General features: G+C 49.2%; 1 protein-coding gene across 10 annotated transcripts in view; it reads right to left on the minus strand.

Moving 5' to 3' along the window:
- CSMD2 (CUB and Sushi multiple domains 2) overlaps nt 1-13,633 on the minus strand; it is a 610,060-nt gene that overhangs the window by 292,714 nt on the left and 303,713 nt on the right. For 9 of the 10 annotated variants that reach the window (XM_045476606.1, XM_045476605.1, XM_045476610.1 and 6 more), the window contains 3 exons: nt 12,900-12,977; nt 7,800-7,887; nt 6,981-7,105 (listed from right to left, as the gene is read on the minus strand). In XM_045476606.1, coding sequence (XP_045332562.1) covers nt 6,981-7,105; nt 7,800-7,887; nt 12,900-12,977 — 291 coding nt within the window. The remainder of the gene's footprint in view (nt 1-6,980; nt 7,106-7,799; nt 7,888-12,899; nt 12,978-13,633) is intronic. The other variant, XM_045476609.1, reaches the window with a different exon arrangement.

The following is a 13,633-nucleotide window of genomic DNA, read 5'->3' on the forward strand; positions in this document are numbered from 1 at the left end:
AATAGGGTCAGGGGGTCTGTGGACAGACAGACATCCCCCTGAGCAGCCAGACCCTGGGATCCCACGGACAAATGGACAGCTCATCGATGCCACCCACACAGGCTGGCAAAATGGTAGGTGTTCGGACAAGGTCTGAAAATGAATAAACACATGTTTGTGTTTCTCTACCTGCCTTTTCCTATCAAATGCTCTTCTGGATAACTTCTATGAGAAACTTCTCCAGGATGTTTCATGCCTAAGCTATACAGATAGCAACCCAGGGGAGCTTAGGGAGATACCACCGGGATCCAGAGCCAATTCTGGCACTGAAACAACTAGGCACCAGAAAGGGAGCTACTCCAGGTGCTAGTGCCTCTGATCTTCGGTCTTCTCCCCAAATCTTATTCCCACCCTATTCCATGCTGCCTTGCCCCACCTCTCCTGCTACTGACCTTCCTTTCTGCCCTTTCCCCAGGGCCTCTCAAACCAGGTTCCCAGCACCAATTCCAAGGCAAACAAACCCTGACTGGTAGCTGCAACATCATTCGAAACCTCCCATCTACCTCCTGCCTTGACTGAAGCCTGTCTCCTTCTCCCCAGGCTGGTGTTTCCCCTGCAGCCCTCTGCAGTGGAGAGCTTTCTCCCACCCCCCAGTATTTCCTTTCGCAAATGTTTGCTGGACCCCCTAAGAAACTCTCCTCTGATCTTCACTGAGATCTCACCCCACAGACACCAACATTTTCTCTTTAGCCATAAGTTCCCCATCCTCTCTTCTGTCCTTATCTAACTTTGATTCCACGGTCCACCATTATGATCATTTTCTTACAGACCCACCAAAGTCTCTTGCTCCTTGTTCCTTTTATCAGCCTGGATGACAGCAATCATGGATGAACCCCTCAACCTACATTCTCCAGGCCCTGTCCCCATACAACAGATTTTTGCTAAAGGAAAGGCACATGAATAGGAAGATTGATACCACTATTAATTCATGATTACCCACCCCCAAAAATCCTAGATATTGTCCGGTGACTCTGCCATTAGCTCTACACTCTTCTCAAAGACTTAAGCCTTCTACATGCCCCCATACCTCTCACCCTTCCCCTAGCCTCCCCACACTATCAGTTGATGACCTTGCTTTAGTCTCTGTGGATGAAACAGAGGACACCTGGTGGGCATAGCCTCTCTCTCAGCCTCCAAATCTGCACTCCTGTCTGCTTATGTGCTCATCTACCTCTTCCCTTCAGATTTCAACAGAGAGATGGCTCCTTCGCCTTTCAGAGGCCAGCCCCTCCTCATGAGATCTGGTGTCCCTGCCCAAGGTCAACCATGTCCATGAGCGTAGCCAGGGCCTGTTGTTCTGGGACTTAGGAGAGTCCACCTGTGAGATCTTAAACTCCATCATTCCATTCTTTCCCCTGTCGCCTCTATATGCAGCAGAGTTACTAGGTTTCAATGCTCCTGTTGTCCTAACATAGGCCCCTCCAGCCCTCTGGCTCCCTCATTTCTCCCTGCCTACTGATCCCTACCTGGCCCTTCCTTCACTACCCAGTCTAGACCTCAATACTCTTACACCCTCAATAGTCTTATATCTGCCATTGATGAATTCTACCATGTAGATTCATGGTTTCCATGGTAATTAAAGCTTCAGTGCAAGTTAGCCCTCTCCCTTATCTGTGTTCTTCTTTGACAATTTCTCACGGAGGCAACTTCAAACATTTGCCACTCAGTTGAGCCACTTAACCCTATGCGTTGGTTTCTGGTCTTTGCTACGTTTGACCTCTCTGGAGAATTTGACCCTACAGCTCCTTCCCTCTTTGTGAAACTCACATTTGTTGGCTTCTGTGTTGCCTCTTTGCTCTTCTCTTACCTCTCTGACTGATCCTTCTCGGCCTCCTTCTTGTTCATTAACTCCTCAAAATTAGTTGTCTAAATCTGGGTAAAGAATGTACATTTGCACATTTCCTGAAAATTGTCTGTGAGTTTACAATTAAATCATAATAAAAGTTACTAAAAAGTGGGGGAAGAGGGTGTTCTTCTATGTGGTTCCATCCAGTATACTGACTCCAAAGGATGTCCAAGTGCCATTTTCAAGTAGGATAGAGACTTTGGAGTCAGGATTTGAATCACAGCTCAACCCATTAGCTTTATTACCTTGGGGAAGAAGGTTGACCATTCTAAGCTTGAGCTAAACATCAAATATGGATATTTCCACTTTCTTCACAAATAAATTATGAAAAATGCATACTGCAATGCTTTATACAAGCATAAATGGTGTAATAAATGGGAGCTTTATCATTAATATATATATACACACATATGTACGAATATATATATATACACACATATGTACGAATATATATATACATATACACATATATATACATATATACATATACATATATACACATATACATACATACATATACAGAATATATATATATATATATATATATATATATATATATATACATACATACATATATTCTGGCACAGTCAGTACATCACCTAGGGGTAATAACTACAAAGGAGAGGAGAGGAAGGTAGGGGTAGGAGTGGTAGAGGAGAGAGAGGGGAGGGGACAGGAGAAGAGGGGATGAAAACAGAATTCTGAACAACATTAGTGTTTAAGGAGTGGGCCTGAGAAGCTGGTCCAGTGAAGGCCACCAAGAAGGAAGACAGCCACCTGTTAATTTTCATGGCATTTAATTCCGCCGATTTGTGCCATATTTCCCACATTTCACTCCCATCTTCCACTCCCATCTTCTGAGAATGAGGGAGATGATTCAGAGCATTTTGGTCATTTTCCCTGTGCCATATGGTATGTTAACAGCAAGGCTGCAACTTGTACTTAGGTCTTGGAGTCTTGAGTCAGGTGTTCTATCCACCAAAAAGGCTTTTTTTCTAAACAGATACACAAGTATGTGTAAATATATATGTATGTATATACATATATATTTGTACAGCAAATAATTGATTTTTCCACACAGGGAAAAAAATAATGTATGGTTTTCTGTCAAGTATCTACTCTATGGCTCACTAACTGTGTCTCATCTGGGGCTGGTACTCAGTTCCTATTCTCTGTCAACACCGATTTGTAGTCACAAGAAACCAGGCCTCCAGGTCTCCTGGTTGTCAATTTGGTCCTCTTCACTCTATTAGTGGCTTACAAACAGTGTTCCCTAGAGCCTCAGGGTCCCTCTGAGGTAGCCTAGAGGCTGCTCAGAGGGAAGGGGAAGCCCCAAATCCCCTTCCCCTACTTCGATGGAAGAAGCTCCATTTGTATCTGTTTTATTTATTAGGCTTCTGCAAAAGCTTATTTTTAAATATTGGGCTCTGTATGTAAAATAAGTCCTACGAGCTCTATATTTTATGACCCCGCCTCTATCTGCGGCTGAAGAGAATGAGTAGGTTTCACGTTGACCTCAGTGTACTTTGGATGATCAAACTTGTCTAGGAGTCAAATTAGAAACTTCTTCTTCTTCTTTTTTTTTTTTTTTTTGGGAACTTATTTCTTTGGTGGGACTGAAAGAAAAGAAAAACCTGTGAATACCTAATTTCAAATTTCAAAATGAGGGCACAGTCCTATATTGCTCATTCATTTCAATCACCGGTTCATTCAGGTCATCCTTCAACATTTGTTGAGAACCTATTATTTGCCAGGCCCCATGTTTTAGTAGAATTAATTGTGTGGAAAATGAATATTTAAAATCAAATCATATTTTAAATGCATTAGAGGAAAAATAATACCACTGTTATTAGTGGTGAATCCTCTTTAGAATATGATCTTTTTGATAACCTGCTTATTAGTGGAGCTATCCTGGAATTCAAAGAGTTTTGTCCCTTTTTATTCTTAAAGTGGGGTTCACTTAAACTTCAACAAAATATTACAATTATGATAGTAATTCTAACTAATTAAAAACAAGAAATTTTTTTAAAGGAAAAACTTTCAAAAAGGCCAAAATAAGAGGAACCCTTGAATCTGATATCTGTCTCAGCCCTTGGCCTTCAGGGAAGCCGGAGGGGAGGCCATCCAAGTCCAAACCCAGGAGGGTTTGCCTATCTCTTCCTGCTTTCCAATGACCTTGGAGAGAGAAAACAGGAGGGGGTAGTGGCATTCTAACCTGGGCTGAGAATCCCCTCTCCACCACAGTGGGTGCTGGTCACCTTCCATAAAATGGCTTGTTTAAATTTTGCCATCACTAGGGAGAGGAGGTTTTGTTTTCTTAATTCACAAGTGAGGGCCCTGTGGCTAAAAATGATGCAGGAACCTGCCCAGGGCCAGCAAGCTAATGCGGCAGAGTTGTGATCTACATCAAAGTCTGTGTGCCTCCTGAGCTGTGCAGGAAGATTGGCCAAGACTGGGAGGGAAGAGGCTTCTAAAAATCTGTGAACCGTAGAGGCTGAGGGTGTGCTCCCAGGCCGGGGGAAGCTGTGTGCAGACAGAACTCAGCCGCTGAAACTAAACTGAAACTAAACACTAGTGTGCACAAGCCTCGCAGGCACACCAGGTACATCTCCCAGGGAGTGCTTTCAAAGCCACCACCTCGTCTAGTCCTCACGGTAATGCCATGGAGTCATGGTCTATAATCCTTGCCTTTTAGCAGAAAGAGAGTGGGGGGGGGGGCGGGGGGGCGGGGGATTCAGAGAGGAGAAGAAACTAGTTCAAGGACACCCAGCTAAAAAGTGGTGATGGCTGGATTTGAATGCAGTTCTGACTGGCTTTGTTTTCCATGATTTTCCTCCGCTTCCCAGGGGCAGAGTAGGAAATGAGAATGGATGTGTAAAGCTTAGGCAAAAGCTCAGTTAACAGTGTGGTGGAGAATTTAGAGTCCAGTGTGTCAAAATCACTGGAGATGACCTGAGTGGGCCACACAACATGTCTGGAGAAAAAGATAAGTGGACCACTTGACTGTGAACTTCCTTCTGAAACACCAGCCCTTCCCTACCCCGGGCAAAGTCATGTAAACTACCACTGTTACTAAGAGAATAGTCTTTCACCAATGAAAAGGTCTTGGGAGAGATCAGATTCCACTACTGCCTAAAGGCATTGTTATTCTGGCTCCTCAAAAGGAGTTTTGAAAGAACAGATTGGCCAAGGTTCCCTTGGTCCTCAGACTTGATAACTCTATGCCTCTCTATACAGCTGGTTTCTTGGCTCCCTGGAAATGGAGTGTTTGCTATCTGATTATTCATTAATTCAATCATCCATTCAGCATATGTTATGGAACACCTACTATGTGCCAAGCCCTGTTCAAGGCAAGTGAACAAAACAAGTCCTTGCCCTATAGAGCTGGTGTTCCAGAGTGAGGATGTTCATTTCCTTGTCAAGCTCTTCTCGATTCATTCGATGTTTCCATATCCACAACTCCATCTGACCACATTAACACAAGATGGGCAGGGTAGGTACCATCATCTACAGTTACAGGTAAGAAAACAAGCTCAGGGAAAATAGATGATTTGCCAAATTGCCCATGGCTAGCTGGTGGCAAAGCTGAGAGTTATACCTACCAATTCTTCTTTGGTTTGCTTTTAAAAATATCTTAGCTAAGTGGAATCTTTGAAATAATATAGCCAAGATCAGTGGGAACAAAAAGTACATTATTAATTGTGGCTCATGGCTGCCTCAAACTTGAGTGAGAATTAATACATTTAAGGCTTATTTCAAAGGGGTTTTCATGACCCTCTTCCAAGATTACTCATCAACACGTGAAAAAAAGGAAGTGGGTCTCAGCTCTAACCCAAGCCCTTTCTCCTGGATCCCTTTCTGTGCATAAATTCATCCTGGTGTGTAAGCCTGGAGAGAGGCAAAGCATCTCCTTCTCAAACTAGGAAGGATCCAAAATATAACTTTATGGTGGGCGGTGCACCTCCTTTTCCAAAGGGGCACTCAAAAGTGCAACTGTTGGGGCACCTGGGTGGCTCAGTCGGTTAAGCAGATGACTTTGGCTCAGGTCATGATCTCACCGTGTGTGAGTTTGAGCCCCACATCAGGTGAGCATGAGCCTCACTTCGGGTGAGCTCAAGCCCCATTCTGGGCCCTGTGTTCTCTCTCCCTGTCTCCCTCTCTTTCTCTCTCTCCACCCCTCACTCACTTGTGCTCTCTCTTAAAACAAATAAATAAATAATAATAAAAAAAGAGCAACTGTTGGCTTTGTTCACAAACTCCAGAGAGGTTGCTTACTCTTGCACCAAGAACCCATCTCCAGTCATGTGCACAAACAGAAGAGAGATGCACACAGAGAGTAAAAATTAAAAGCGAGCTAATGTTGTCCTGGGGGATGAGGCCAGGGGCTTCTCTACCACACAGGCAGCTGCTGTCCTGTCCCAGTGAAGGAAAACGTTCAGGATACTATTTTAAGATTTGGGGGATGGGGGCTAGGCCAGGCCAGTCTCAGTCCATGTGATAGCTGAGGATGTGGGTGGCAGGGCGTTTGAGAACAAGACGACCATGTGTGTGGGGTTAGAAGATTCCCACGGAGAAGTGTTCTGATATCATGGTCCACATTGCTCCTTCCTTGCTAAGAGCATTCTTCTAGAGTTGATAGGTCTGTTTATTGCTGAGTATGTAGAAAGAAACAAAGGCATTGAGAAGGAGGGTTTGGGGTGTGTATGTGTTATAATGAAGAGATTCGGGGTGGCATCATACAAGGTGACCTCCCTTCCCATCTAGGTATAGCTGTGATGTCTTTGTGCAACGAGTTAGCAACCTGCTACAATGGGTCTTCCCCATTAGACTGTAAGGTCCATGCAGGGCAGGGGCCATGTCTCTCATCCCCACCTCTGTATCTCCCGATCCTAGTACAGGCCGTGATATGAGAAGATGCTAACTAAATGTAGTAAGTTAATTAGCCAATGAACCCAGAGCCCAAGGCCTGGGGAGCACTGAGTGTGAGGCAGGCCCATCTGGATGAGAGCCTAGACCTCAGGGACCAGGAGCTGGGCTCCATCCTGCACACGCAGCCCAGCTCCTGGCCAGCCTCCCTTTCCCAGGGTGCCCTCACCTCGGCAAACTGGCCTGTGGTCGCTCCAGGCCGCAAACATGTCGCTCACTTTCATACAGGTGATCCGCTTGGACCCTTGCAGGTCATAGCCCTCGCTGCAGGTGAACTGGACGCTGGATCCTAACCTGGGAGACAAGGCGTGTCTGTGAGCTCAGCCCTGGGCCTGCAGGGCCCACCCAAGTGCTTCCCGTTTCCACAGAGAAGTACCACACCGAACGTTATTTCTCCTCTGGCCTTTAATCTCTACTCCACTGTTTCATCACTTAAAGTCTCCATTGAAAGGAACATCTGCTCCTTATCGTCTTTTTTTTTTTTTTGGACCATTTAATGGTTTTAGGATTGAGTTAAAAGGTGACTTTTGAGCAAAACAGTCCTGCTCTAAGATAAGTACCAATTAGGACAGCTAAGAGTGGGCGGATGATACCCATACACGTTAATGAAAATGGAGGATTATGGGAAGATGCCTTGATTATTAGAAACTCTGCAAGATGCCCCTGGATCTCCAGATTATGGGAGACATAAGCTGCCTGCTGTCACATCATTACTGATGAGGGCAGTTCTTGTACGCCAGGGATAGGTGTGCTGGCTAACGCTGGCAGGCTGTGGCCCTTCCCTTCTCCTTAAGGCTACAGGCAGTCTTCCCAGGACTGGCCCAGGAAAGAATGCCAGAGGCCATGGTTCTTCCTCAGAAAGTGTCTGTTCCTGAATCCACACTGTCCTCTGCTTTGTACCTCCAAGAAGATCAGCCCCTGTCTCCCCCACCCCCAAACCAGGCCACCCACCCTTCTTGCAGTCAGAAAGTTCCAGAACAGGTCTTACCTGAAATCCGAGCCTAGTCTTTTGCCCCTTTCAGGTATGCCAGGGTCTGGACACATATTATGCCCTTGGGACACACCAACCTGAGTTACTACAAGGCAAAAAACAGCACAAACAGAGATGGGTAATCACAGGAAGGCACAGCTGGGGCAGTGGCTCAGGGTGGGGGGTGGACACAGAGACAGAATGAGGCCCTGCTCCGTGCGGCTGTGTGGGGCTGTGGGGTCTCCTGGGCTCAGGTTTTATGAGCATGTAAGGTGGGGAGGTGCTTTTGACAAATTCCTTTGCGAGCCAAGTCCAAGTGAAATTCATCAAGAGCATTTGGGATCAGAGGCAGGCACCCCAGACCAGCAACCACCCCATTCCCTCATCCCACCCCAGTGACCAGAGGTGGACGGCCCTCAGCCCCCGGTGACCTCCTCACCCTGTGCTTCGGATCCAGGGGTGGTGACTCTAGATGGGATGATCACCCCCAACCTCAGCCCCCAATGGAGAAATGACTCAAAGAAAGTTAAATAAAAGGTGGATGTGTGATCAGGAACGGTAAAGAATGTACGAGAAAGCTGCAGTCTGAGGTTCAAAGCAGGGACTTTAGCTCAAAAGTGGATATTTCTGCCAAGAAAGCTCTTCCCATCAGACGCCTTCTTAAGCTGAGTAAGCAATAACCAGAGCATCCCCTGTCCAATGCCACCGGCCCAGGGCACCAGCGGAGATGGCCCCGGCAGTGGTTCTGGCAGATGGTGTGATGCTCTCACACTTGCCAGCACCCGAGTTCTGTTTACACAACCATGTGCAAAGTCATCTCTGCCAAAGGAGAAGCCTGGTCAGGGGCGGCGGATACACACAGTTTTCTCCTGTCTCCAGTGGACAGGGTAGAAACCCTCCAGCCCCTGCTGGCTTACTGTTCTCGAGATGCTCATACTCATGAGGCTGGAACTTTCTCACACCCCTGGATTCCTGGCTTTCGGGATGACCAGGAGCTGGGGCCAGGCACACAGCTTGGCCAGAGGACTTCCGTTCAAGGCCTCGCCAATCCCATGATCCCAACAGCACCCTCAAGACAGAGATGACGGGGGGTCTGCAGCGACATTCTCTGAGTTGGCTCGTGTGCCTCCTACCCACTCAATGCCCCACAATATGAGCAACGGCTCCAGTCCTCACCCACTCACCCACTCACTCATTCCCGCACATGAGTGCACAGCAAGCATTAATTGAGCACCTAGTGTGTACAAGACCCTAATTTAGATACCACAGGAGATGCAACGGTCAGATGTCAGAGATGACCACTGTCCTCAAGGAGCTCCCAGCCAAGTGAAGACATGAAATAGAAACAAACTGCAGAACCACGATGGGGAAGTGATGAAAGTGGCAGCCACAGGGAGATTGAAAGGGAAGACCCATCTTCTGTTGCTGAAAAGAATGGAAGGCTGCCTAGTAGAGGTGCCATTTAACATGGATCCTCTGAGACAGCAGGATTTGAACACATGGTGACAGAGGAATGGCAGTTCAGACAAACAGAGGAGCATGAAGGGTGAAGCGAGGACATGGAAACAAACGTGAGGGTTGCCCAGTGTGGCCAGAATAGGAGAGAGGGCGTTGAGTGACGTGGAAGGGTGGGGGGTGACGTTTCAGAGGTCAGACTTTTCAGGGGTTAGAGTCTGATCCTAAAAGTGATGGGGAGCCACTGAAGAGTCCTGAGGGGGAAGGGCACAGTAGGATGCTCAGGGGGATGCCGGTTCCTGTGGGACAAGCGGGGGAGTGTTGTGCCTGGCGGTGGGGACTGACGTGAAGGGATGGGAGTGGACGTGGTGAAGAAAGAATAACCAGGGGTCATGGAAGACTAACTCGTGGGGGGAGGGAGCAAGGGATTTTTTCACCTGGGGACCTGTGAAGCCCCATCTTACACCCACTGAGTCCAGAGCTCATTTCTACAGTTAGAAGGCTGGTGTAGACCCCGTTCAAACCTCCAGGTACCGCAGGGTGTGGCTGGCCAAGGGGACCTGGGGATCTGGACAGACTGTACACAAGCCAGACTCCTGGTGTCTTCCTGGCCGTGTGGCTTTGAGCTCAAGGCCTCTCGGGCAGCCTCCCCTTCTCCAACATTCCACAGGGCCAGGGTAAAGCCAGCCACTCCCAGTGGGCACTAGCCCTACACCATCCCCTTCCTTGCTAAGCCTCTCCTTCCAAAACTTTCCTGTCCAGGAGCCTCCAGGCCGGGATAATAAGATGGAAGTGCGGTCTCCAAACCCAGAGCAAGCTCCTGCTACCCGGAGCCTCGGTGTTCTGCAAACAATGGGAAGGAAGGAGACAACGGGTCCTCTGGGATCCCCAGGGAGGCAGAAAGGCTCTGTTTTAAGAAGATGAGGATGTCAGTCCTGAGCTGCGCGTGTGCTTTATCTAAGCCAGCCTCACTGAGATCCACCCGGTACTGAGGACTTGTCAGCTAAGCATTTGCCTTCCTCAGGCTTGGCCCACTCACCCCTGCCCACGGACCACACCCATCCCAAAGTCCCCGGCGCCCACCACATGGGAACCGTGCCCAGCCGGTAGCACATTAACACGATACAGCAGTTTCCTGCCCTATCACTCGGTACTCAAACCACCCAGGGAGCAGACAGAGCAAAGGCTTTGGGATGGGGATGCAGCTGGACCAGAGAGGAGAGGCCACGGCAGTACCCACGTACCCAACCACAGCCCTGCACATGCGCAGCCAACACTGCCCCCCCCACTCCTTAAACCGCCCCCTGGAAGTAAGGCTCAGGCACTATCCTGGAAGGTACCAGCCCAGGGGTAAGTGCTCACACCCCCTGCCCCCAAGGCCCTGTCTTCCTGGGAGGACTGAAAGCAAGGACTTCCAGGCTCCCCAGGAAACAGGCAAAGGTAAGTCTCAATGAACACTTTACTGTCTGAGTTATGGCATCAAGAGGGCTTTCCCCTCTCTTTCCTTAATCCCAGCCTCCCCCGCCTATTCAAAACCAGCTGCTTATTGATTCACTGTTGGCTACAGAGGGATGGAAGAGAAGGGAGAGTGGACCTTACCCCCCAAACCCACAACACACTCAGAAAAGCCATGCCTCCCACCCAAAGGGAAGGAGACATGGACACATGGGCAGTCAGGGCTGTGGCCGGGGGTCGGTGGTGCCCACGGACCGCCTCGTGAAGGCAGCAAGTGGGGTCCAGGATAGGTAAGTGGGGCCCACTCTTCGCCAGAAGTTCAGGACATCTGTCCACAGGGAATGTGGGCAGAACACAAAGGGCGGGACACCTGCAGACATTTGGTGGTGCCTCCTTGGCAGCTGAGCTGTGTGCCCATCCCTCCCCGAGGAAATCTTAGAACGGAGACCAGTGTCTTGTAGTAGAGAGAAGTGTATTTTTTTTTCCCAGAGTTTCTGCATTATTTCGTTAGAATAAGATTTCTTCATCTTTCTGAGAGAGCTTCCGGCACCTCTGAGTAGCTACTGAAAAGCATGCCCCGCCCCCTGCCCCCCACAAATGCACTCACAATATCACATGTAGTTTTTAGCTAGTTCACAGACCTCTTTAAGTCCTAGGTCAAGATGGCCCATGTGAGATCCGACAGCACCCTTAGGAAGAAGGGAGGGTAAGGTTTTGCATCCCATTTCACAGATTTGGAACCTGAGACGCCAGTGCCTGGGGTACCACGGTCACCTGAAAACACACTGGGATAAAAACTTGCTCTCCAAACTCTGGGCCATTTCCCTGAAGTTTGCTTCTGGCTCCGGGGCAAAGTCTGAAATGAACTCATGCTGACCTCAGTTTGTGTGCTCTCCTGTAGCTACAGAAACAATGAGCCTGTGAGGGCCAGGGCCGTGGCTGGAGCCTGCTCTGCAGACTCCTGGCCTAACCCTTGGCTCTCCGCACCCCTTCCCCTGCTCCTCTAGCCCACCACAGAAGCAGGGCTCCTGGCTGCCCTCTGCCATCAAGGCCAGAATGCTAGGAGCTGATGGTCCCCAGAGACGGAGAGTGGAGACTTGAAAGACCAGAGAAAATGCCACAGCCAGGCCCAGTTCGGTCGCGGCTTCTCCTCCCCCCCCCCCCCCCCCCCCCCCCCCCCGCCCCTGCTCCCTGCCCACATCTGCACACAGCTCTGGAGCCACCACCGGCTGCTCTCCATCCCTCTCAGGAAGTACTTCCAGCACCTCAAGGCAAGGGAGCATGTAGAGGTGAGGTGAAAGGAGGTTAAGACTAAGGGGAGAAACAGAAGGAGCAGACAGCAGAGAGGATGCAGAAGAAGGAGGGAGGGGAATGGAGGGAGAGAGACGCAGAAAGGCAAAGGAAGGGCAGAGGAGGTAGAGCAGAAGAAGGCCAGTCTTCTGGGGGGTCCCAGACCAGGGAAAGCTCTCTACACTCACCTTTGAACAAAACTGGATTCTTTGGAAAATCTCCAGTGCTTTCACATCCAGCCTTCTGGGGTGGCCCAGAACCTTCCTGAACCCCTTCTTATGCTCTAGTCTAAGAGCCCATTAGCACAGGCTCTAATCCGTTGTTTCCAGGGTGACATTCCAGCCCATTCCCCAGCCATTGGGATTTTATCTTTCAAACACCAATAGCAGAAACATGTTCCCATAGACAAAATCTTCCCATGGCCAAGCACTGCCCCACAGGCTTGAGCACAGGAGCCTACCCTCTAGCCGGCTCTTTGCCCTGCCAGATCCAGGGACCCTAGTGCAGGGTCTTGCCCTGGGAGCTGGACTTGGGCCCCTGCAGCCTCCAAGATCCCAGCTGGGGGTGACTGACTCCCAGGCAAGGAACACAAAGAGGACTGTCTTAGCAGGTGGAAGTGATCAAAAGGAAAAATAAAGAGAGAAATGTAGCAGGAATGACTCCCTGGACGGCAGTTACAATGGGAAGTGAGGGAGAAAGAGGAGGAAGGAGGAAAGTGGGGAGAGGAGGGGGAGGAGAAGGCAAAGGACAGACCCTGGGGCTGCTCACTGGCCCATAGGTCAGCATATCCATGTGCAGAACCCAGGACAGAAGGAGGCAGGATTGAAGGGAAATCACTCCAGCATCATCTGGCTTCCCCGCGGTCACAGTGCCAGCAGGTCTGACCCCAAGTGAGAGGCTCGGCAGGCAGACACTTACACACAGATGTCTTCTGGCTGTTATCTTTGCTGGGCATCAGCTTCACACCTCGAGACTTCAACTCAATTTGCTTCTTGACTAGAGAGGAGGTAAGAGGAAAAACAGTTTAAGTTGTTATTTGTGACTGGGGATGGGGTCCTTCTAGAATGATCCCCTCTCTCTTGGCTTGGGCAGGTCAGAGCCAGAAGTGCCTCTGGGTGAGGATATACCAAATTGTCATCCTCCCTGTATCCACACCCTTTGCAATGTGACTTTATAGTTCTTTCCATTAAAAAGATGGAGACTATTTCCTCATACGTTGACTTTAGGTTTGGCCATTGGGATTTTGGAGGTCCTGACGTGCCTGAAGGCTTGAAAATTGCCTGCCAGATCAGGCTTGCCCTCTCACATCCCTGCCATCACTGGGAGAAGACAGGGCTGGTCCCAGGAGGATGAGGAACATGGGGAGCAGAGCCAATCAGCTTTGCCGAGCCCAGCCTATACTAGCCGACCTACTGTGGCCAGGGGAAGCTGAGTCCTGGAGGTCACTGGGGGATGGTGCCTGGCTCATCCAGGTGGTGGCCCCATGACTGAATGGGATTTTGATCCCATCTCTAAGTCCAGTCCACAGCTCATCGGGAGTCTGCTACATAGCACAGAAAAAGCACCAGAGCCCAAAGTGCACAGTTCCCAGGCCATTCCTCTGAATCTATCCACTTCCTTTGTGTCTGACTGCCCCCATTCCCCAAGGCATT

The sequence above is a fragment of the Leopardus geoffroyi genome, chromosome C1 (genome assembly GCF_018350155.1).
Source record: "Leopardus geoffroyi isolate Oge1 chromosome C1, O.geoffroyi_Oge1_pat1.0, whole genome shotgun sequence".
NCBI lineage: Eukaryota > Metazoa > Chordata > Mammalia > Carnivora > Felidae > Leopardus > Leopardus geoffroyi.